The sequence below is a fragment of the Bubalus bubalis genome, chromosome 7 (genome assembly GCF_019923935.1).
Source record: "Bubalus bubalis isolate 160015118507 breed Murrah chromosome 7, NDDB_SH_1, whole genome shotgun sequence".
Taxonomy (NCBI): domain Eukaryota; kingdom Metazoa; phylum Chordata; class Mammalia; order Artiodactyla; family Bovidae; genus Bubalus; species Bubalus bubalis.
In genome coordinates, this window is record NC_059163.1 from 106,219,108 (window position 1) to 106,245,806 (window position 26,699).

The 26,699-nt window shown below is 35.2% G+C and overlaps 1 protein-coding gene across 1 annotated transcript in view; it reads right to left on the bottom strand.

Moving 5' to 3' along the window:
• Positions 1-26,699, bottom strand: part of GRID2 (glutamate ionotropic receptor delta type subunit 2) — a 1,609,032-nt gene that overhangs the window by 344,431 nt on the left and 1,237,902 nt on the right. The window contains exon 10 of the mRNA XM_025290706.3: positions 22,234-22,431. Within this exon, the coding sequence (XP_025146491.1) occupies positions 22,234-22,431 (198 nt within the window). The remainder of the gene's footprint in view (positions 1-22,233; positions 22,432-26,699) is intronic.

A 26,699-nucleotide genomic window follows, 5' to 3' on the forward strand; every position in this document is an offset into this window, starting at 1 on the left:
AAGACAGAACCACAAATTGAGGAAATTTAACATCAATAACATACTTTAATCTGCAGTCCATATTACAAATTTGTCATTGGTGCTAATACTGTCCCATATTAGCAATTCAGTTCAGAATCATGTCTTGTGTTTATTAGTTGTGTCTCTTAGTCTCCCTTAATCTGGAGCAGCAGTGGAGGATCTATTCTCTAAAGAACTGGTTGAGTTCACCTGTGATTCACTCTAGGCAAGGTCCTAGTGTATGAGATAATTCCTTGACAACTTTCATATACATTGGTCTAAGTTCTCTTTTATTTGACTGGTTTAGCTAATATGTTGTCTCTTTTGCTGATATTTTCTAAGAACCAAGATTTAATTTATTAATTTAATTTGCTTAAAAATTTATTTGCCTTATTACTTTCTCCTTTTATTTTTATCTTCCTTATAGCTTCTGTTAAAATTTGTTGCACACTTTTTAACTTTTTTAAAAATTTAGTTTTAATTGGAGGATAATTGCTTTGCAATGTTGTGTTGGTTTCTGCCATATATAAACATGAATCAGCTTTAGGTATTTTTTAAAATTTTATTTATTTTTTAAATTTTTTAGCTTTTGAAGATGGAATGAAATATGTTTATTTCCATTTTTTTCATTTTTATTGATACAGGTTAAGACTATAATTCCTTACAGATTCAGATATGTAGTGATTTATTTCTAATTAATTATTTATTTTTGCTGCTCTCAGTCTTCGTTGCTGCATGCAGGCTTTCTCTGGTTGTGGTGTGCATGCTTCTCATTGCGGTGGCTTCTCTTGTTGCAGAGCACCAGCTCTAGGCATGCGAGTTTCAGGAGTTGTGGCGAAAGGGCTTAGTTGTTGTGAGACAGGTGGGATCTTCCTGGATCAGGGGTCAAACCTGTGTCCCCTGCGTTGGCCTGTGTAGATCCCCTGTGTAGATTCTTAAGCATTGGACCACCAGGGATGTCCTGTAGTGTTTTCATTACCACTACTTGAAAAAAGTCGGCAATATCTATATTTGTATCTCTCCTTTCTCTTCAAGAGTTGTTTAATAGAAGACTTCGTTAATTTCAGATGGAAAGATTTAAAAAAAATTTTTTTTCTAGTTTTATTGTATTTGGATCAGAGAAAGTTATTTGTAGTATATCCTCCTCAATGGACCTTAATGGTGTTTTCCATGAGACCTAATCTATTACTGATTTTTGTTAATTTTTCATGTTTGCTTGAGAAAACAGTGTATTATCAGGATGTTATGTTTGATATATATATACAAAAATGTATTAATATTTCATTGTTTATGTTATTTATTATTGTTTGGATTTTGTTATATTTACTGTGTTTTTCTCTGTAATGTGTTTTTGATGTTTTTTATTTAACTTTTAAAAAGATCTGTACTTTTGTTATAGTGGTTAACTTTATATTTATACCTTTTATAGTGCCTTTACTACTTTTCTTTCCTGCTTAACCTTTTTTCTCTAAGTTTTAAATGAAATAGGTGACTTATACTCACACTATAGTTAATAATGATATTCTATTTTCCCCTTTCTTTCCTTCTTTTTCTCCCAGTGTTTAATAAAACCATTGTTTCACTTTTATAACATATGACAATTTCATATTATCATTTAACCCATGTTTCTAACCTTGTTTTAGCATCAGTTTTACAGTCTTAAATGTACTAAAGGATCATGATTAGTCATTTTACTAAGTTTCTCCTGGTTATTTCTTGGTCAAAAGAAGCTCATACTCTGCTAGTTTCATTTCGAGGGGCCCATGTGTCCACTATTCTCTTAGCACTTGTTTGTTTGAAACTGTTTTCTTTGTAGACATGACGGAGATCTTGAATGGATATAGGATCTCTGGCTAGCACTTAAAAAAAAAAAAATTGATAGTGCTTCTTTAGTGCTGGCTTGCTTTGTGTGTAGCTCTTGAGAAGTCTGATAGTGATTTAACTTTTTACCATTAAAAACAGTTTGATCCTTTTGCGTCGAGGATTTTTTTCTTTGTCTTTTAAGTTTAATAATTTTTACTAAGCTATAGTTCAGAGTTTATTGTCCTGAATCAGTCTTTCTAGGACTATTAAGTACATTTGTTTCATTTTCCAGAAGTTACCTTAGATTATAGATTTAAACATTAATTGTATCATTGTGTGTTTTGCTTCTTTAGAGACTTCAAATACATGTGTTATATTTTTGGCCTATTTTTCATTTTGTTTCTTTCACTCTGAACCTTTTGCTTCTTTTTTTTTTTTTAATTTTATTTTATTTTTAAACTTTACATAATTGTATTAGTTTTGCCAAATATCAAAATGAATCCGCCACAGGTATACATGTGTTCTTTCTTTATTATTCTTCAGTGTAATTTAATTTAATCTCCTTTGAGCAATTTGTAATTCATGTCCTATACTCTTTGTCTTTTGTTTTTCAAAACATATCCTGAGATTTATTGGACTTCTTTGTCATTTGACCATTTCCATGATTAGCTTTTGAATTTATGATTCTGTTAGATTTTCTTTTTAAAACATTTCAAATGGCTATTTGAGGCATTAACTTCAGTTGGAAATGTTATGTTATAATTTTATTTTGCTCTATGGTTTATCTTATGTGAGGAAAACATTAACCAGCTTTAAAAATACATTGACATACTTTCTTTTCTTCTTAGCGTAGCTCTAAATAGAACTTGTCTAATTATTTTTCTATTCCTGGATAACTTGTAGACAAGATTCCTTCTTCAATAGAGCTCCCTTCTCTCAGTGCAGTAACAAGTGCTTTTTTTACTGGAGGATTTTGTGGGTGGGTGGCAGGGGGGTGGTATGTACTGTTTCTGCTTGGTTTTTACAGAATTCTTAACTTTGCTCTTTTACGGCCTTCTACCTTCACTACCATGGCTTCAAGGAGCACATGTCTTCCCTCTTCACTCCTGCTGCTCCAGAAGTAAAGCCTTCCTGAGGGTACTGTCCTGATGCACTTTCTTTTAAGTCCCTTTCCCTCGGCCCGTGTTGTGGATCACCAAGTTTCAGATTTGTTTTCTGCACATTAACACTTGGTATTAAACTTTCTCTTTCTGAAAGTTATTTTAGCTCTGCTTCTTGCAAGTTCTCTGCTTCCTTTTCTTCTTTCTTAAGAAGTCACTTATGCCTTCCTTCCTCTCTCTTCTCATCCATAGACTTGCAATTTCACTTGGGACTCCACCGTTAGCTCTGTTGGAATTTGATACTTACTTATTTGTAAGTTAAACATTTCCCAGATTTTAGTTGTTAAAAACATGAGAAAAGATAATTTCTAACTTGAATTTCCAAAGAAATGTGTAAATTTGTCAGGTAAGTTAAATCGTATGAGTCCATTTAGCTCAACATGGAAGATAGGCCAAGGTAAAGAAAAAAACAAAACAAAACAAAACAGAAAAACATATATTTCAGCACTGGAGTAAGATTGCCATCTATAAAACATAGAAAAGCAAAACTAAGGTGAAAAATAAGTAAATTTAAAACAGCAAACTAGAGAAAAAAATGAAAGTGAAAGTGTTAGTCGCTCAGTCCTGTCCAACTCTTTGTGACCCCATGGACTGTAGCCCACCAGGCTCCTCTGTCCATGGGATTTCCCAGGCAAGAGTACTGGAGTGAGTAGCTATGCCCTCCTCCAGGGGATCTCCCCAACCAAGGGATTGAGCCCAGGTCTCCTGCATCACAGGCAGATTCTTCACCGTTTGAGCCACTAGAGAATTATATTATAAAAACAGTATACAAATACATTTTCATTTTTAAATTATATAAAACCAGTCTACTTCTCATAAGTGAAAGGAATGCTCAAAATATCACTGACTTAAATGTCAATATAAACCAAGTTCCATGGCTGACAGTCCCAGGCTGATAAAGCTTCTAGTGTTAGAAATCAGACTTAGATTCTCTCGTTCTGTGGCTCAACACAAATGTTCCAACTCATGCTTTAGGATGGCTCTTTAATCTACAGCCATTCTACTGACATTCCAACAAGGAAGAAAAGAGGATCAGAGTAAGAACAAAAATCCTCTCTTTAAAAACATACCCAGAAGCTTTTCTTGAAACTTCTTTTTAATTCTCATTGATTAGAACTTAGTCACATGACCACACTAGATCAGGAGAGAAGCAAAGAAATGTATACTGTGGGCAGTCTGCATTTGGCTATAATTCAGGAGCTGTTTCTGAGACAGGAGGCAAAAAATACTTAAGGACAATGTCTTTACCACACTTTCACACAGATAATCATTGTTTTGAGATTGATGCATGTCCTTTAAGATTCTTTTCTATTTTACATATATATATATATATACACATATTTTTTCCAATATTTGATCAAACTTTACATAATATTATATAGTATCTTTGAGTAACACACACAAACACACACACAGAGCTATTCAGTCTTTCTAACGTCTGCGCAGCGTTTAAAGCAACAGCTATTTTTGTCACCTTTGAATTTTCAGCACATAAATAACAGATGGTCAGAACTCAACATGATTATGATTATGATGGTACTCTGATAAATTTAATCATTTTCCCTTGAAGAACTTTCAGAATGTTTCCTTTTTCTTGCCTCTTATAAGCAACAGAATTTGATCTTGCAATTTGGATTATATTCAACTGAAAATTGTTTCTTGGAACTTACCACACTAATTCTAGAAATTAATATTTTTCATTATTTCTATAGACATTTTGTCTCTGACACCACCATTGTGACAAAACAGTATTATTAATTTAGTTATCAAGTCGTTGTTAGTCTTATTTCTAAGCCTCTTCCCAGAAGCCACAGGCATCCCTTACAGCTCTCTTTCTTCAAACCCCTGCCCTCTATCATGCATATTCACATAATTATATAATTTTCAAGTCCCTCTAGCAATCGTTTAGCTTTCACTAGTCTGTCTATGTTATCTATTTATCTATGTGTACCTGTGTGTGTGTGTAGCATTTTTACCTGAGTTCATGACATTTTCCCTCACTTGGAGCTTTATCCCTCATTTCTCTGTTTTCTGTATTTCTTATGTAGTACTTATCCCTATTTTAATCTTCTCAATTATAAAATTCTCGAGCTAAGAGCTTTTATTTCATAGTGTTCTGTCTCCCTAAATATTTCTTCACACTGCTTTGCTCACAGTAGAATTCCAAAACAAGTTTGTTGACTTACTTGCTCTTTGCTGAGTGGTGAGAGAAACAAGTATTTTTATAAAACCCTAAATTGTGAAAGAAAAGGAATAGATTTCAAGGCTGTCTACTGCTTGAAGAGGGCTCTGTCACTAGGAAGAAGTCATTGACTTTGTAGGTTTTTCCATATCAAGCTATCAGCCAGGTCTTCTGACCTTAGTAGTCCAGATGCTAATGTTCTCAGCTCACATAGGTGGGGTGAACCTCCACGTCCACTAGCTGTACAACCCTGTACAGGGGAATCTCTACCCTCCTTGTGCAGAGGACAGTCTGAGGTTCAGAGACAGTGAATAGCTTGCCAAAGCTTATAGGTGAGCAACCAGTGGAATTGACCATACTTATCATACTGTACTTGCTGTGTCTGATAAACTTTTGCTTTTATGGTTTCTGTATTATCTCTTTCTACTAATCGCTTACCCAGAAATTATTCATTGCTCCATTTTTTTTTTCTTTTGGCATGTGTGTGGTTTTAAATTCTTACTCTTATTTTTCAACTTCTGATCTGCCCTGAAGCAATACCCACTTTGGGGAAGTAACCAGGAGGAAGAGATTAACAGACATGATGGAGCATGTACATGTGTATGAACGAGCAAGAAGGCATTGTGGGCAATTATAAGAATTTGAATACCCACTTCCCCCTAATAAGGTGGAAAACCTTTGGAGGCTTTTAGGGAGAGTGTGGTATGATCTGATTGACATTAGGGAAAAAAAGAATCACTTTGACTGCTGTATTGAAAATGGATTACAGAAGGAAAAAGCTGTAGTCTGGTAGATAGTTAAGAGGCTATGGAAATAGCCCTAAAGAGATGAAATAATGGTTTGCACCAGTGGGTATTAGTGGAGTAGTAAGAAATGATCATATAGGATTTACTATAGATTTATGGCCAGAGAAAATTGTTGATGCAGAGTATGAGGTATAATGGAGGAAAGAGAAGTCAAGGATAACTCAAAGATTTTTGACTAACTTGGAGATTGGAATTTTGCTTACATAAACTATGACAACCATACACTATGACAGGGAAGGCTGTGGGCACGTTGTGTGGTGGTGAAATCAGGAATTCATTTTTGAACATGTTACCTTTCAGGTGTCCATTAGACATTAAGAGGAAATGCTGAGTAGTACTAAGAAATGTGGGAGTTCCCACATGGTGCAGTGGTAAATAATCCGCCTGCTAATGCAGGAGACATAAGAGACAATGGTTCAGTCTCTGAGTTGAGAAGATTTCCTAAAGGAGGAAATGACTATCCACTCCAGTAATCTTGCCTGGAGAATTTCATAGACAAAGGTAGGCTACGGTCCATGGGGTGGCAAAGAGTCAGACATGACTGAGCAACTGGACACGGAGGCATGCACTAAGAACTTTAAGTCTGTAATTCCGCTGAGATGTCTGGGATGAAGAAACACATTTAAAATTTGTCTACTTATAGATGATAATAAATCCTTGAGACTGGATGACTTTATCAGAAGTTGAAGTGTAGACAGTGAGAAAAGTGTTGGATATGTGTTGGATCTCTCTCCCCCTTCTAATTCTTACCAAGCTACTTAGCTCTTAGAAAACAAGAACTCTGTGTTCTATAGTTTATGTGTTCCCCACAATGCCAGCTACACATTAGGTCCCAATAAATTCTTACTGAATGCCAAATGGGAAGCAAGCTACAAGTTAGTTATTTATAAATTCCTGTGTTTCAGGCATTATCCTGCAGCATTAAAAGAGATTTAAAAATACTAGTATTTCTGCAGTTCTCAAGAGGAATGCTACCATCTTCAAAGAAGACTTTTTAATTATGTAGAGAGACTTTTTAAAAAAAAAAAAACTTTCTGAGAAGTCATCTTAAGGCTGTTTGTGAACAGAGCATATAGAAGCAATCTCTACCTGAAATGCCAAAACTGTAAATCCACATTTCAGTAAAATGCAAACCAAGGATAATGACCAAAATTGAATGAATTTTAATTTTCATTACTGTAAACTTTTCAATCATTCTAGAAATCACTTGAGACTGCTCTTTAAAGATGTTTTAAGAGCTCTGTAGTGGGGAAATGTACATCCTTTCTAAATGAGAAAGAACTAGCTCCCAGAAACAGTTTGTCTCTATGAGAAGTGAACCTATAATGGCTGTTCTCCAAGCAATTCTGTGTGGCATTAAATGAAATATAAAATTAATAAGAGATACATTAGGTGTCCTCACACTTGTATGTGGCGCATCTGCAGTCACCGTCTCCCTTGATTACAGTTGAGTCTTGTTAGGTGCTCACATGTTTGCTTGTTTTTTAATCAGGGGAATTAGACTTTTTGTAATGCTTGCCACTATAAAATTTATCAAATTATAAACAGAAAACTCAGAATCATCAAGACTTAAAATCCAAAGTAACCAAATGGCAGTCAAAAAGAAACGCAGAAATATCTTTCAAGACAGGGCTCTACTTTGAAATATTCTTCCTGATATTAGTATGCAAATTTAAAACAAAGTCCTCAAATGTGGTTGCTATATTCACATGAGTGACTGTTTAAAGATTTCAAGTATGGCTTCAAAATTGTATAAAAGATATTTTTTCATTTTTCAGTACTGAAGTTAAACTCTTTATTTAGCAGTTAAAATTCTCAGCACTGCAAAAAGTGGAGAAAGTGCACTGTTGCATGGCCTACCTTCATAGACCATATAAATTATTATCTTCTTTCATTTGTAGTATATTCCTCTGTTTATAATTTCCAGACTAACATAGGCTATTTTATAGAATGAGCATCCTAAATAAAAATGACCAATCAATCTAAACACAATTCCCTAAGATTATGTTCATAGAATCATACAGAATTTCTTGGGTAAAATGCTCTTTAAAAGTTAGAATGGTCTCGCCCAAAGCTGCAGTCTCTTATACATGGAAGTTATCTTACTCATTAATTTTGTCCCTAAACCATGACCAGAGATAGATGAAAATCTTGGTAATAGATGGCATTTCAATAGCCAACGGTAGACTTTAGGATCTATATATCCTCAATTTGTGAGATTTTCTCATCATAGCACCAGTCTTTATACACCGCCTTTGACTGATGCAGTAGTCTGTTAATTTATATCCTGCTGCTGTTGCTGCTGCTAAGTCGCTTCAGTTGTGTCTGACTCTGTGCGACCCCATAGACGGCCTCCCACCAGGCTCCCCCGTCCCTGGGTTTCTCCTGGTAAGAACACTGGAGTGGGTTGCCATTTCCTTCTCCAACGCGTGAAACTGAAAAGTGAAAGTGAAGTCGCTCAGTCTTGTTCGACTCTTAGCAACTCCATGGACTGCAGCCCACCAGGCTCCTCTGTCCATTGGATTTTCCAGGCAAGAGTACTGGAGTGGGGTGCCATTGCCTTCTCCGAATTTATATCATATAACTCACCAAATCTTTTTAGCTCTATACATATTTTACTGAATTTTTGTTTGTTTTTGCCTGCAAGTTCTCTTGAAACCTTAAAGCCATTCCTGGACAGCATCATTCCCTTTAGCAAATACTCATTCTCTATTCTTTAGCTTTGATTCAAGACTGATTATTCACCACTTATCTGTGCTTGCCATCTATTAGACCAAGTACTTAATGATTCAGGTCCTTTATCTGATTGAATTGCTCCTTAGTGTTTGCAATGTCTGCCAATTAAATATCACCTGCAAATTTAGAAAATTGCTTCTACAACCATTCACTAAGTCATTTGCATCTACATAATTTATTTCCTCTCACAGATCTCTTCTCATCCTTCTCCTTCATCAGTGTTAAAATCTTTATCAACAACAAATATTTTGGGCCTTTTTTTTTTCTCCTTTACTTACATACATTCAGCTTATGTGATTTCCCACATCTGTGATTCCACTCCATACTATATGTATATATATATATTGGATTATTTTTGAACATTCACTGTTCAGACATACAAACATGTGTTCTTAAGACCACATGTACTTTTTCAACTGCTTGCCTGACAATAGCTGACATACTCATTCAATAAGTCCATTAATACTTATTAAATATAATTTAAAACTTAAAATCTTAGTTATTATCCAATTTAAAGTCCCTATGAGAACTTTTTTTCTCTTTACACATTTTATTCTGGTTCATTTTGCAAAGCTACCTTTTCTTTCTTTTTTTAATATTTATTTATTTGGCTACATCAGGTTTTAGTTGAGTTGTGCAGGATCTTTGTTTGTTATGGAGGATCTTTTGTAGTGGTTCACAAATTCTCTACTTGTGGCACATAGGCTTAGTTGCCCCGTGGCATTTGGGATCTTAATTCCCAGACCAAGGATCAAACCCACATCCTCCACATTGCAAGGCGGATTCTCAGCCTCTGGATCACACAGGAAGGTCCCCAAAGCTACCTTTTCATTTCACAAGGTTCATAAGCATTGTCATGGGGTAGGTTTGTGTGGAGGGAGAAGTTCTTTGGTGAGTGAAGTTTCATTGGTGGATACTGATATTTTCAAGGCTGGTTTGTAGTCATGGGAAGACAGAATGGAAATACATATGGATTTGTGTGTGTGTGCATGAGCCATGGGACATATGTAATGATCTTCAGGCACCCAACGGAGAACCTTCTTCATCCACAAACACAGTTCCCCACCCACTGCATTCTCCTGATCCAGGGGGTGGCTTCTTCAGCTTTTGCCCTTTGTCCTAGCTAACCACCTCTGTCTTCTCCAGATTGAAGGAGCCATCTCAACCCTGACTTCATAAAGTATGGAGATGAGAGTGGTGTTAACCATTGTGCTCCCCACAACTTGTACTGTGACATAGACAAACCCAACTATGGGCTTATCTTTATGCCTGAAGCCTTCCCAATGGCTCCACAATTCTGTTCTTCAGTATGGATGGGAAAGGGGGCAACTCACCACATTCTCGGGTTCTCTAAACTCTCCTCCTGAGTGAGCTCTCTCTTTCCTTCAGTGGTTTTTTTTTTTTTTTTTTTTTTGTAGCAAAAGCAATAATAACTGTCTTCCTTTATCCAAGCTCAAGTACAATCACTTAGGACCTTAAATAACCATTTTGTGCACCATCTTCATGTTAATTCAATACTCCCAATTTAGTTTTTATAATGGAGGTGAGAAAACGGCCTATACTTCTTAAACTTTTTTGCCCTAGGCATCATTCATATGGGTTCCAGATACATTTACTTATCTTTCCTAGACAATTCCATTTGGATCTTCTTCAGCCATCCTAAAATCAAAATGTCTACAGTCAAGCTCTGTATCTCTGCTGCCCTTTTCCAATCTGGTCTCCTTCTGTATTCCCTATTTCTGTCATTGAGTGTCCGTCTGCTCATGTTCCTCTGCTAAATTTTTCACCAAGTCTCAACACCTCCTTTCTCTTCTCCTCAAATTTATCAAGTTCAAGTCAGTTTTTCTTGGAATAATGACTGCTTTCTCAAAATCACTTTTGGGAGCTATTGCTGTTGTTTTAGTTTAGATGTCTTTAATTCCTCTCTAGATTGTTGAAAAAGACTTTTGCCTTTTCCCTTCTTCACTTGAATGCATCCTTGGCCTTAGCCTGAGCTATCTTTCTTAAACATAAATTAAATCCTACTTTTCTCTTATGTTAAAGCCTTTCATAATTTTCACTGGCTAAATGATAAACTCTTTAGCATGGCAAACACACTTTTATAATTAACCCTATTGTTGCCCTTAAACTTCTACTCATCTTCAAAACCTAGCTCGATTTTCTTTTCTTATGCATATCTTTTCAACTCCCCAGAGAGGCTGCCACTGTACCCCTGGGTTACCATGGCACCCCATATGCATTACCCTATGGCACTGATTGAACTGTGTTTTAATGATTTATTTACACATTTGTCTTCCGTGTACACTGTGAGGTCTTTGAAGGCAGGAACAATGTCTTCCATTCCTTTGCGTCCGTGATGCTAGGCAAAGTGCCCAGAACATAGCATGCATTCAAAAACATGAGGGGAATGAAATGATGAATATAGAGCATTCTGCTTGGCATACAAAATAAATATAACCTCAGCTCTCTGGTCTCCAATATAGGGACTATGGAAAGAAAAGGAAAAGATTAGTCAATCTCTCTCTATATATATTAATATATTTTTTTCCCCAAAGGGTCATTTGAAAAGAAGTGAAAAACGTGTACTGATAAGACTGAGTTATCAAAAATGGGAATGGTTTTAAATCCTTATGATCAAAGCATGAGTTTAGCTGGGGTTGAAATTATAGGAAGATGAAGTGAGTGAGGACAGCCAAAGCAGATGGAAGCTGAATGCGACCTACATGGAGTGTGATAAAATGTAGGAAAATGAGACATAGTCTGCAGAAAATAACGTATACCTTTCTAAGGAGCTTTAATTTTTCTTAAAAAAAGAAGGAAAATATGAAGCCAGGTTTTTCAGAAAAAAGTGAGATTTTTCTAAGACGTTTAGAGATGCAAATGTTTTCAGTCACTCCCCAAATCCTTTTCTATGTAATCTTATTTTTGATCTTCAACTATATCCAACCAAACTCCATCTGAACCTTCTTTGAATTTGCACATCTAAAAAAAAAAAAAAGAAACACCACAACCTGTGCTGAGTTGTTTCTGAGTATGATCTTCCTCACTGTCTGTGACTTGGTTTATTAAAATGCTTTTAAAACAAGCTTAGACTAGAATGCCTGGGTTTGAGTCATGGATTCTCCACAACTTGGCTAAGTGATCATGGGCAAGTCACTTCAGCTCTCTGTTTCATCATCCACACTACTGGTATAGTAGGAGTACCTACCTCAAAAGGTTGCTGTGAGTACGGAATGCTAATTCATGCAAAGTTTGTTCAATTGATTTGGCAATAGTAAGCTCTACATAAGTGCTAATAATTATTCTTTGGTCAATTTTAAACTATGTTCTTTTTTTTTTTTTTCCCATTCTCTATGGCACCTGTCTTGTCACATCAAGTGTATCAGTGACTGAATACGTGGCTCTAATTCCAATGATATTCTATTTTTTATTACAAAACACAGCATATAAAAGAGTTCCAAGTTACATAACGCAGAGTTTTAGCTCTTTCCTTATAAAAATAGTAAAAATTCATATTTAATCTATTATCTTTTTTTTTATTAATTGCCTACTCTACTACATTAGACTTCCTTTTAGATTTCTATCATCTATCAGTTTCTTCTTTTCAAATTCTAGTTCATATCTTTTATAGCTTTACTTATGGGGATCTAAGTATTTTCCTACGGATTTTACACTTTTAGTGTAGCAGTGAAGCAGTGAGGATAACAATGCATCATACTTTTGCAAATATTTTCCAGCCTATCATTTGTAATTTAATTTAGTTATTATTGGTTTTGACTTATTGATAATTTAAATTTTTGTATATGTGTAACTATTGATAGTTTCCATGTCACTTATTCCATTATTTTTATGTTTCTGAAAGATACCTTTTATTTTTTCTTTCTGGTATCCATCTTTTCCATGCTCTGATAACAACTTGGCTGCTTTCTTGGGGAATCAGCATTTTCCCTTGCTTCATCTGAGTACAGTCCAAAAGAGCACTGCTTCCTCCCAGCCATCTCAGTGCTAGAATTGTGTGTAAAACTGAGATTTTGATGGTGAAAAAGACTCTATGTTCATACTGGGATGGAAAGGAAGATGAAGTCTAAGTCTGGACCTGCTGAAGTCACTTTGCTGCCTGAGAAGGAGAGCACGCCTGAGGACTGGGACGCACAATGGAAAGCAGAACTGAGATGTAGAGACAGCGCTCTCAAGGCCTGAGGACATGAGCCTGGATCTCATCCCTGCATGGCTGTGAAATATTAAATTATCTTTTCACTTCAACTGGATTGCCATTTGCAACCAACAACATCTAATTAATCTAGCTGAGAAAAAACCAGAAAGGTTATTTTTAAGATAAAGAATCCCTGAATCAGTTTAAGCAGTTGGGAAGAAAAGATGTGATGGAAACTAAAGACATAAAAGGAAAGTAAAGAAAGATGGAGAGGCAATTTAAATTTCACTCTATGCTGATTAGCCTCAGATGCATCTGATCACCCCAGAGTCCTACGGGACTCCAGACGCACGTATCAAATACTTATTTCATTTTTTGTTTGGATAACTCCAAAGGCATATCCACAGTGGTTAACGGGTTGGGCTCTGAAGTCAAATATCTTAAGCTCTTGTCCTGGTGCTATGTGACCTTGGACAAGGTGCTTAGAATCTTATCTGTGTAATAAGAACAAAAGTTTTATCTATTTCATAGAATTGTTAGGAGGATTTAAGGAGTCAGTACTCATAAAGCTTTGGGATCATCTGGCTATTTTACAGTGTTAGTTACTATTACTCTTTCCAAAATGTTACTCTTGATCCCACACTCCCCACCCTCCGCCAAGTATTTCCTTCCTTAGTTTTCCCTATGCCAGTAAATGGCCAGTGTCAATTCAATTGTACTGAGTATATTTGGTTGTGACCAAATATAACAAGCTGTATAGTCAATGGACAACAAGCTTAAAGTGATAGGAACAAAAGCCCAAAATTTAACCTGGTAATAAAGATAGAAACTTCTTTTAAATAAGGCCAAACTTAGCAGGCTTTGGGAGGTTGGTTGATTTTATTAATGAATTATGAGATGTCATTGAACAATTTCACAGAAGTGTTATTATCTAATGTATGTCTTAAAATGTCCCTTGACTGCTATTCATTCTTTTTTGTCACATCTTTCTAGATACTAACTTTCGGCAGTAAACCAAATGTACAAAATAGTTGCCCCAAATAAGGTTTTACATTTTACTAGTGGAAGATAGATGAACAAGAAGATATAGTAAGATGGTGGTATGTGTTAGAACAAGAACACAAGACAAGGGAGTAGATAGTAGTTTACAGGGTGGCTATGGAAGGCCTCTCTAGTAACTTTTTAGCAGAGACTGGGAAAATGAGGTGGAGAGAAAGATACCCGGGGAAGAGAAATCTAGGAAGATGGGATATAAGTACAAAAAGTCAAGTTCAGCAAGTGTGAGGAAGAGCGAGGAAGTCTGCGGGCCTGGAGTGTGGTGAGGGAGGAAGAGATGGGATTTCAAAGAAAGTTCGCTGGGCAGAGTATGCAGATAATTTTAAGGACAGTTTTTACTCTTGGGATTAAAAGGCTATCAAATGGCTTTCAGCAGCGGAGTGACTAGATCACTCTGACTGCTGTGTTCAAAATATACTGAGGGCAGTTAAGAGTGGAAAGAGGTGGGAAAACGGGAAGAAATGAAGCCTTTTACTGCTGCTGTAGCTAAAAAGATAAGACATAAAGCTTTTGAGTAAGAAGATATCATTGACTTTACTCTTTCTCTTTGCTCTTTCCTATATAGTCTATCAGCAAAGTCTACCAGTCCACATTCAAAACATATGTTGAACTTACTATATATATATATATATATATATTTTTTTTTTTTTAACCATGAAACCTGATGAAGATTTTACCCATCTATCAGAGTCAGCAGATAAGATGAAACCTGTTTGTCTTCCCTGCAAAGAATTCCTGAATTCATTTGCTAGGCTAATATTCACAATAGTTTTATCTTGCCAATGTGGAGACTGCAATTCAAAGAGGTTAAAAACTCTGAGGCTTACAAGGCTGGTAACTGTGTTCCCAGTGTTCACAACTAATGTCTATTCCAATCCAAAGTCTGTGTTGCCACTAAGGATTAGAGAAGAGGTAGAAGGATGTTGAGGTTAAAGAGCAAGAAAACAAGGACTCACATTTGGTTCACATAGTCTTTGAGTAAACCATGAGCTTTAACAACTAGAAATGAGAAGTGTCAATAATGGAAAGTAGGACTAGGAGGAGAGACTTGAAAAGTATGGAAAATGTTTGAAACAGCCACTGTGGAGACTGAAATTAAAAAAAATCAATATCTAATAAATTAAAGGACAATGGAGAATCAGTGAAGGCTCTGTTGATGACATTAGCTAGTATGACACTGAAGTGAATTCAGTCCGCCAAGTTCATGGCCTTCGATAGCAGTAGCCACATGCAGGGTAGAGAGGTGTGGATTGGGATGAACACAGGGAGAGTACAGAAAAAGATGGAGGGCTGTGGATGACTTGAGCAGAAATATATGCTTATTTTGAGTTTCAACAGAGTGAGAATTCACTTCTATCACTTTCATGATATACTAGAGGCCAAGAAATTTTGCCCATTTTTTTAGACATGCGGGGACCTGATTTCTGTTCTTCATTAGTGAGATGCGTGCTACTTTCCTTTTGTTTTGTTTTGCCAGTTACATGTGTGCTTCTGAGGGGGACTTGTCTTATCATCTCTACCAGACAGACTTCATAATATTTTCTTCTCATGCAACTTTCTAACAAATTTCAGTATCAACATAGATGCCCCTTACAATAATCATTTGGGGCCATTTTTTTTTTCAAAAAATATTATTTTTGCAGAAAAATTGAGCATAAAGTACAAAAAGTTCCTATATATCTTTCTCTGGTCTGGCACTCCTCCATTCCCCAATACAATTTTTCTTAACATCTTTCATCAGTATGGTACATTTGTAGCAATTGACGAACCAATACTGATACATTATTATTAACTAAAATCTACAGTTTATATCAGGGTTCACTCTTTTATGGGTTGTAATAAATGCTGGTGTCACGCATGCACCATTACAGTACCATATAGAATCGTTTCACGGCCCTAAAGATCCCCTGTGCTTCACCCATTTGTCTCTACCTATCTTGCCCAGTTGGGGGCCATTTTAAACTCCAACTCCTTTTGTCTCCTATAATATTTCTACTGTGACCCACAAGGTCAGCTTCTGTTAATACATTCCATCCCTAGAACTTCTATATTTCAGTCTCTGGTAACCTCTTTCCATTCTACTACTTCTTTTTATGTCTTCACTTAGACTTTACGTGTTTTTCAACCTCATATTCATATTCTGATTCCTTTTCCCAAAATTTTATCCAGTTCCATCCCCAAAGTCATGACCATACTTCCTTGAAGATTTTAAGTTTTATTTTATCTCACTAAATTTCCTTGCCGAGTTCATCCAGTATATCTCAACCTTGATTATGCACGTGTTCATCTTCACTGCTTGGGCAGCATCATTTTGGCAATTCCAGCCCTGGTTGAGGGGTACCTCTTTGGGAGACACATAATCAACTGGAGCATTACCAGCTCCAGATAGTTGCATGTTACATCTTCTCTTTTGTGTTTTCATTCCTTCCCATGACTTTGTGATCAATCCCTGTGATTAAATCTCTCCTCTTTGAAATTCCAAGAGTGATTTTTATTTTCCTGACTTATATGAGTTGTGTTGTAAATGCTGACAATGTAAAATAAAGTTGTCAAGATCATTCTTTAAAATGTACCCATTAGAATCTAAATATTATAGCGATTTGAACCCCACTTTTCTCAAACAGATGGGGATATTTATATCATGTCATCTTTGAACTATGTTTATATTCCACATGACCTTCACAACATTTGTATCCAAATATAAAATAAAGGTACGCTTGAAAGTCTTTTTTTGCTTACCAAATTATACCTTTGTACAAAAAGTATATATTCAAATTCAATCTCTGTTGAACAACCTGTGACCATAATGTTTCAGGTGTAAAATATTTCTTCTGGACTGAGTCATCATTACCTTAGTACACAATATATTGATTCATTAGACTTTAAAAATGCTACGCAAAGAAAGAACTAAAAACTAGAATACACAGCTGTCTAACTCATAGTCCTCCTTCATTGTTTTCTTAATTTTTTGTACTTCCATCCTAAACTTGATATACTTGCTATTTTCTATAGTATCAAGGTCTCTGTGTTCTTCTCATTTTTGTTCTTTTACACCAGAGAAAATAATTTATCAGCCACATTAACTCACTCATAATAATTTCTCCTATACTGAACAGAACGTATCTCTAATTTATCTATTACACATTGAAACATCTTTTGGCCAGATCTGTGTTCTCATAAATTTTAAGAGCGTATTAATTGCAGAAAGTTATAAAAGTAGTGATGCAGATAAGGAATGGAGGAGACTTTGCTACACTGTCAGTTTTTAAATCAATTCTATATGTTCAGTTCAGTTCAGTCACTCAGTCGTGTCTGACTCTTTGTGACCCCATGAACTGCAGCATGCCAGGCCTCCCTGTCCATCACCAACTCCCGGAGTTCACCCAAACCCATGTCCATTGAGTCGGTGATGCCATTCAGCCATCTCATCCTCTGTTGTCCCTTTCTCCTCCTGCCCTCAATCCCTCCCAGCATCAGGATCTTTTCCAATGAGTCAACTCTTCGCATGAGGTGGCCAAAGTATTGGAGTTTCAGCTTCAACATCAGTCCTTCCAATGAACACCCAGGACTGATCTCCTTTAGGATGGACTGGTTGGATCTCCTTGCAGTCCAAGAGACTCTCAAGAGCCTTCTCCAACATCACAATTCAAAAGCATCAATTCTTCGGCACTCAGCTTTCTTTATAGTTCAATTCCTTGGTCTCTCTGGTGGTATTTTCCAGTTTAAGAATTATGTACATACATGATTCTTGACATCCAGTTATAGTGGAAAATCCTTTTAATATGAGATCATCCCAACCTGATGTCTCAGTGCCAGCCTTGGAAATCACTGTTGAACAATCATATGAACTCAGAAATTTCCCATGTTCCCTCTCTGGATCATTTTAAATGTATTTTTCCATAATCATCATGACAAAGACTCTAGAAAACATTTTTTTAATTTTGGTTTCCCCTTAGGAAGGCAGACAACCTTATTAATTTCATAAGTCTTATGTCATGTATAGAGGTATTCAATGGCAGTATTTACTGTTACTTAAAGCATACTTAGATCCATGAAAAATGTCTACACTAGTAAAAATATATATAGCAATAATAAGCTCATTTTTCTGGAGCTCGGTCATATATTACTATGCCAATTCAATAGTGATATTTTCCTCTACAGGGGTAAATAAACCTGATAAAATTTTAATATGATGTGTGTATAAGCCAGATAAAATTTTAATATGATGAGTCTTGAATAATCTAAATTACTTTATGATATTTTTACTGCATGACTATTTGTATATTTGAATTGACATTTTTGAGGTGCTTAAAATTAGAGCATACTTCTCTATTGGTAACAGAAGACAGTTAAAGAGAATGCTGTGAACCCTCAGTATAACATTACTGCAGTCATCCTGTGATGCTGGCCATGCTCTCCTCATGAAAATGTTCTCTTCCTCTACCACCCTCTTGTAGTTTTCTTCCCATCTTGACACCTGTTCCAGCAAACTCTTACATAGGCATCTCCTCTTTCTCCTGCTTGATAAGTATTTCTTAAAGCCTAGTCAGAATGGCTAAATATCTTTTTGAAGAAAGTAAAAATCTAATTGTAGTAAATAGTGTTCATTGCTCAGCTGTGTCTGACTCTTTGAGACCCCATGGACTGTAGCCCACCAGGCTCCCCTGTCCATGGGATTCTCCAGGCAAGAATACTGGAGTGGGTTGCCATTTCCTCCTCCAGGGGATCTTCCTGACCAGGGATTGAACCCAGGTCTCTGGCATTGCAGGCAGTTTCTTTACCCTCTGAGCCACCCGGGAGGCCCAAGCTTGGCGGGGGGAAGGGTCTAAGTAAAAGTACACAGTAACAGCATGGATCGCAAGTCCCTTGAGAGTCTATGATCTGATGGATTAGGTTAGTAGTTCTAATTGCAGAAAGTAAATACATGTATAGTTTTTCCAGCTAAAAAAATCACACATTTGTCAGTCAGCTTTTTTAAACCTGAATTTTTGCTTTGCGAAAGGACCCTGCTGATCTTTACATTATCATATAATAATATACTCTTACATGCAAATAAAAACAAATTATTATGAAGAACATCTGATGCGAAGAACTGACTCATTGGAAAAGACCCTGATGCTGGGAAAGATGGAAAGCAGGAGGAGAAGGGGACAACAGAGAATGAGATGGTTGGATGGCATCACTAACTCGATGGGTATGAGTTTGAGCAAGCTCTGGGAGCTAGTGATGGACAGGGAAGCCTGGCATGCTGCAGTCCATGGGTTCGCAAAGAGTTGGACACGACTGAGCGACTGAATTGATGAAGAACATCATGCTATTGCTGTGTGTGATTTTTATGTAATCAAGTCTTAAAATGATTTTAAAAGGTTATAGTTGGATGAGATATTCCCACTAAAATACTTGTATATCTCACTTCATAGGTGAGGAGGTAAGTCTCAAAAATTTAACTAACTGGAGCAAGCATACAACCAAATTAAAAACAGCAGCAACATCAGACTAATTTTAATGCTTATTACTTTTAACTAGCATTTATTAATAGTAAGTGAAGTTTACTATTACTTGTCCACTAAGATAACTCTTACAGTTTTTTATCTACTATATCTACAGAAAAAACTTGTATAATGTTTCTTCCTTTTCCTTATATTTATTTTAATATAATTGTTTATTTGGGTTCAGTTCAGGCAGGACTCCTCAGAAATACAAAGATACAATGATTGTTTTGTGTTTATAGTAAGGAACATAAGGTAAAGAGTCATAGATTTAATAAGAGGGTGAGGATTGATGATTCCTGTTTTCCTACTAAAATACTTATATTAACCTTTTGCAAATAAAATTACATATGTAAAGCATTTATTAAATAAACTGATACTATTTTTCAAGATTTAAAGAATATGAAAAAACAGCTTTATTATTTTTCCTATCACTGTCTTCAACATCTCTTATTTTTTTCTTTTCTGCATCTCTTGGAAACAACTTAGATCCTTTCGTTTTCAGAATACTTTTATAAATAATTCCAGTTCTGGCAATAAGGGAATATTTTTTAATTGGGTTAACCCAACAAAGAATAATGATAAGTTCTGGGTCAAATTTTTTTAAAAACCCACAAATTGAATAGATTGTATAACAGTCAAAAACAGGCATAAACTGTAGGCTCTTCAACCCTTTAAAGACAGTAACTGCTTTGGGTGAGTTCCTTTTTTCTATAGCTCATTCACTGAGAACACACCTCAGTTAGGCAATAGAAAGTAGCTAGAGCTCAAGCAGAAAGTCAGAACCTTGTTAGCTTGATGTGTTAGAGGGTGGTGTTTGAGGTATCCAGGCTGTCCAGAAATCAAAAGGGACTCACATTAAGGAGGGAGCCACAGAGAAAGAAGCCCCATAATCTATGTATAAGCTTCCCTCAAATCATTGGTTGACTCCTAACCAACACAAGCATAAGAATAATTCTAGCTATCTAGAATAAAAAAGTTACTGAATGAACTTAATGGAAATTGGAGATGGCAAAGAAAGAATCAATAACCTGAAAGTACATCAAGATATATTAACTCATCTAAAGTTCAGAGAGTAAAATATCATAATAAAATAAATAAGACCTCAGGGATGACCACCCCTACACTATAAAAAAGGAGCAAAGTACAAATGATGGCTAACTTCTCATAGAAACAACATTTGGCAAAAGACAATGGAATGATATATTTAAAGTCATGAACATTTAAAAAAATATGTATGGTAATGAATGTTAACTAGACTTATTGTGGTAATCATTTTGCAATATATCCATATATCAAATCACTATGTCATAAACTTGAAACTATTTATATTATGTTGTAAACATTGATACATAACTACATTATGTATGTATGTTAACCAGGTTATGTATCAATGTTATTGTGAAATAATAATGAAAACATTTATTATTGTATGAAAAATTATTGAATGATAATTTTACTTATTGTTTTTGAAATAAAAAGTTATTCTTGCTTTAAAATCACCAGCCTTGATTTTAGGAATAATAATATTTCACCTACAATATTCTTCTCAGACAATAAAAAGTATAAAGAAAAAGATACTTTGAATATGAGTGACTGCGTTCTGAGGCTCAGTGCTCTTGTCGAACATAAATCAAAATTAGCAGTGTCACTACGTGAAATACTTGAAAACACTAAGACAAAAAGTACCTACCAAAAATAATCCTATCAACTCAGAATTTGTTATATGCTAAAAATATTGTTCAAAAATGAGGGTAAACAAAGAAATTTTAAGGTAAGCTAATGTAAAGAGTATATGCCAGGACTGGACTTCAAGATATTCTAAAGGGAATTTCTTCAGGTTGAAGTAAGTGATACCAGTTAGAAGCTCAGATGTATAGAAAGGAATAAAATGTCCCAGAAATAGTAGAAAAATAGTTAAAATATTAGACACTGTCTCCCTTCCCTTTATACCTTTGAAAGTCAATTGATTAAATAAAAAGGTATAAAATTTTACTTTGGAGTTCATCAAATATAAATATATAACCACAATAACACAAAGGCTATGGTGAATATAAATGGAATTATATTGCTGTACATTTATTACTTTTTAAATGAGAAATGATATGATTTTAATCTACATAAAGTGTGATAAGTTAAGAATGCACATTACTATCCTAGACTAACCACAGGCAAACAAACAAACAAAAATCAAATAAATACAAATAAGAAGCTAAAAGAGAAATAAAATCAAGCACACAAAAAATCAGCTAACCCGGAGGAAGGCCAGAAATGAAGGAACAGAGGGAAAAATGAGATACATAGAAATCAAATAGTAATTTATAGACCTAAATATGACTATTCAACTCATTAGGAAAGCATAATATTTACAAATGTGCTGCACTTAATAATAAAGCTTCCAAAAAGGAAGGAAAAACTGACAGGAACAGGGATAAAGTAATGGGGAAATTTAAAACACCTCTTTGAGAATTGCAAGAACAAGGAGAAAAATATAAGTAATAGTAGCTTTACCTTATTTAGATCCAAAAATGAAATCAGTTCCTAAGTGGTCAGAATCTTATTTATTTCTTGAACTTGTGTTTTAAAAGAACACATTGACATAAATTGTGTTTGGAAAAGGCATTGTGACTTCATCATGTACCAAACAGTGATAATATGTTTGAAGTATAACTTTGGTAAAGGAGTATTGTCATCAATTTTTCTTTCCACAAAGTTCATGAAATAGTATAAGCTGAGACTTGCATTCAACACCACCACCCAAGGCTTTTCCTTACACTTATTTTAAATGAAATTAACTTCCAAGGGTTACAGTCAACTTTAGATGTGTGATAAACAAACAAATGCTCACCTTAAACACTAGTTCTCCTACCAAGCCATTCCATGTTCCATCTTCTTGTGGGCTTCCATACTTGTGATCCGGTGCAACATAAATTTCATAGTTAAAACCCAGGTAGTTGGATAAGGCATCCAGAACATCGATGGAGAAGCCTTGGTATTTTTTCGGCTTACCCAGGACATTTTCAGACACCATTACAAAAGGTTCTTCCTACATGAAATTAAAAGAAATCGTTGGTGTCAATCTATACTGCTCCTTTAAAGCAAAGATTAATTCTTCAAAGAATTCAGCTTACAGTTTAAAATTGATTTTGTACTGTGAGAGAATAACTTTGAAATAAAACTTATGTGTTATTAATGCATCATTTTATCAAACTGTTTAATCACCCAGTTTCTTGTCATCTCTCATTTAATTATTACCATATCAAAAAATTAGATGCAAGTGATTACAAAACTTCAGGAACCATAAATTCATTTCTCTTGCCACTTCAGGATGAACCTAAGATTCATCAAAAATATAATCATATTTAGGAAACCATGAATTTATTGTTTCTATCCTTGGGTAGTTATTGTCTATATTTGTCAAAATACATAAAAATATTTTAAGAGATATAATAGACACACATTGTTTTGAAACGATACAAAAATTCTAAGAACTTACAATTTAGCTAAAATTTATAATATCACATTTACTGGGAGTTATTTGCTAAGTAATTTTGAAACTTGGATATAAACACACATTTCATTGCAAAAGTAGTTTCTCCACTACTGTTATGAGAAATTCACTTACCTTTTTGGTAATCTGCGTAATTTAGTAAATTTAGCAAATTGGTTTCCATTTCAACCTCTTTCATCTTTTTGCGTTGTTGTGCTGTTACAGTTAACAAATGGTCCCCTTTCACTTTTTAGAGTGCCTAGTGTTATAAGCACTAAATTGGTCTGACACATGCTGGCAGACTACAGAAAATTAGATAATGTATTTCTTAATTTCCTAAACTTGTTCAGAAAACTTTCAGCAACAGTAATATTTACAGATAACCATCCACAGTGTATATATCTACCTAGTCCTGTGGGCAGGTTATCATCTGTCCTCCGTCTAAGCCAGAATACCTAAGGATTGTAACATTAAGGACTTACAAAATAGCCTTTATTGAGTTATAAAATAATATTTGGCTTTTGGCTCTTACTCAAAGACACTAAGTCAGTGCCTTATAAAATCAGCTGCATCTATGATAGGAATATTGTTCACCATAACATTCTGCTGCTGCTGCTGCTAAGCCCCTTCAGTCGTGTCCGACTCTGTGCGGACATAGATGGCAGCCCACCAGGCTCCCCCGTCCCTGGGATTCTCCAGGCAAGAACATTGGAGCGGGTTGCCATTTCCTTCTCCAATGCATGAAAGTGAAAAGTGAAAGTGAAGTCCCTCAGTCGTGTCCAACTCTTAGCGACCCCATGGACTGCAGGCTACCAGGCTCCTCCGTCCATGGGATTTTCCAGGCAAGAGTGCTGGAGTGGGGTGCCATTGCCTTCTCCGACCATAACAGTCAGTTCTCCATAAACATTACCATGAGATAAGTTTTTATATTGTCCAGAGACAATAGAGCTTAATTTTGCTTCAGTAATGCATTTTTTAAAATAATGAAAATAAAGTAAATAATTATTTAGATATCCTATTTCACTTTAGATACCCAGGAGACCACGATGCTCATCTATAACTATGTTGACATTATGGTATTTGTAATTTTCAAAAAATCTTGATTTTCCAAATTGCTGATACTTTTTTATTTAAAAAATGGTCTTGTTTAACTGTTTATAACTTATCTTAGCGCAAAATAAATCAGTAAATGAACAGTTAGATGAAGGAGATGACTGCTATTTGTTCCCCAGTAGTGGGAACAATTAATTGCTCTTCATTAATTATACATATCTATTTTCAAATCAGCAGTTGAGAATATAGACAATCCACAATCTCCCTTTAGGCAAAGTGAGACCATGTGACCAGTTCTGAGAAGTGTGATGTAACCAGGGTGCTTTGTGCAACTGTTTTTGTGTCCTTTCTACTTCTTCCAGCTGGTATGAACACATAACAGCTGCAAGTTCTGGTAACTATCTTAGCTCACACATAATAGAGAAATAATACAGAAGTGTATGTCCTTGACATTTGAAACGCTATAGAAGGCTCACGCTGACTCTCTACTGTTCTAAAACATAAAAAAAAAAAAAAAAGAAAGAAAACCTCAATTTCTTGTTGTTGTTAAGCTCAAGATATTTTTTTCGGTTTTTACCAGTATTTGATCCTAATGAACAAAGATAGACTGATATATATCAATAGGTTGGAAACTTTGAGAATGAATGAACATTTTTTAACAATTCTGACTTGTTTAATCTAAATGATATCAACTAAATAAAAAGTAAAAATTCAACACATCTTTTAATACTATGCATAAAATACAGAACATTTTCTTGATTCCAAATTAAAACTTCCATCTAATATGGCAGAGTTTATCACTGTTAATTATATAACCTAGTTAATGATGATACATTGCACAATGCATCTGTGACCTGAAGTCACAAAGTCGTTCAGAATAGGTCAAAGAAATTCCAAAATAAGGATCATATTCAGAGAGCATGAAAATAAGATCAGGAAATTCCAGAATTAATTGGGCATTGATTTTTTATATTATGCTGTGCATGCTGGCAACAGAGAGCATGTACTTATTTCCTTACACACATCTCATTCATTGCTATATTTTGAACATCTATCCATCGACAAACTAATGGAAAGATGCTTCATAAAAGATCTTATCGGTCATTTACTAATAATTTTGACCATATATATTCTTTATTTATCCATGGACTTAAAATCTAACAAATCTCTTAGGTTCAGCAGCAATTTAATCATCAGGAAATGGAAAACCAGTCTTTAGGGTGACATTTGGAAAATTAAGAGGACTAATTATAATGCAAAGCTAACTGCTCTATGTGGCAAAAATAATACCCCAAAGTATGCTTTCATATGAAATAGTGATTCTTTTCAATTCTATTAACATATCTTTAGAATAATTGTTTAATATGCTAAGTTGTGTCATATTTGCTTAGTATGCTGAATTTACCCCTAGAAAATACTTTTAATTGCAACTTTATAAGTCAATCCCTAGGCAAATGGATCCCTTTCAGAAGTTTGTTGTCAAAGTCTGTTCCTAGCAACATCAGCTACAAATGATTAAAGATACAGAATAAAAATGATTATACTAAGGGTTTTTTAAAGACAGCTGATGAATTATTGATGAACACGCTTTTTAATTTTACATCCTAAATAAACTTTATTACATTTTATCACTGTCCTCTAGATCAATGTTCTTAAGCTTTGTTTTTAAGCTCTATTACACATTTGGATTGCTATGCATAAATCCTACCTCAGACCAGTTGTGTTTTATGAGGACAATCAGCCAATATAGTGGACAAGTAAACATAGCAACAGAAATTCGACTGAAACTCTGGGACTGATAATAGAAAAGATACTTGCTCCTTCTCTATGGCAATACTGAGCTTGGTTTAATCACTTTTATCTATGTACCTGTTTCCAAAATTTATTCACTCATTGACTCATCCATTTAACATGCATTAAGCAGTTATTGCATCAAACTACTACACTTAATATAGTGAGAGATATTGGTAAAAAGTCATGGACACCATCTTCAAAACAATTGTAACCTAGTATTGGAAAAGCTGTGTACTCAAAAAACATAAAGTAAAACTTGAGTATCACATACCATGACTGGCATGAACAGAAGACCAGAGCAATACAAAGGAAATTGTAAAAATAATGGAAATAGGGAGTTCCATAGCGGTCCAGTGGCTAAGGCTCCACACTCCCAATGCAGGGGGCTAAGGCTGGATCCCTGGTCAGGGAACTAGATTCTGCATGCCACAACTAAAGGTTTAAGATTCTACTTGACCCAACTAAGACTTGGCCTTGCCAAATAGATATTAACAAAAAAGCAAAATCACTATGCTGGGGGTTGCAGGCATGCACTATTTTCAACAGATAAAAAAAATTAGAAACAAAAGTTTCAACTCAAAAGCACACAATAAATTACAGAAGACAAAGGCATTGTCATAGCTCATCTTACTTCAACTTTATCTCTTTGGACCTCAAAATTTTAAGTGAGTAGATTAAAATATAAGATACCATAATTTGTTTCATATTTTAAAGCAAGTTAAGTCGGTGTGAGACTGATAGACTCCAGATTCCTGACAGAAAAAAACAAAAATCCTCTGGGAAGAAAATATTTTCATTTTAGGTCTTACATCATCCCTTCAAACAGTTGGTTGAATATTCTGTCCAAAGCAAAAGTTAAAGATACTATGTAAAGTGTTAGTCACTCAGTCATTTCTGACTTCTGTGAGCCCATGGACTGAGGCCTGCCAGGCTCCTCTGTCCATGGAATTCTCCAGGCAAGAATACTGAGGTGGGTT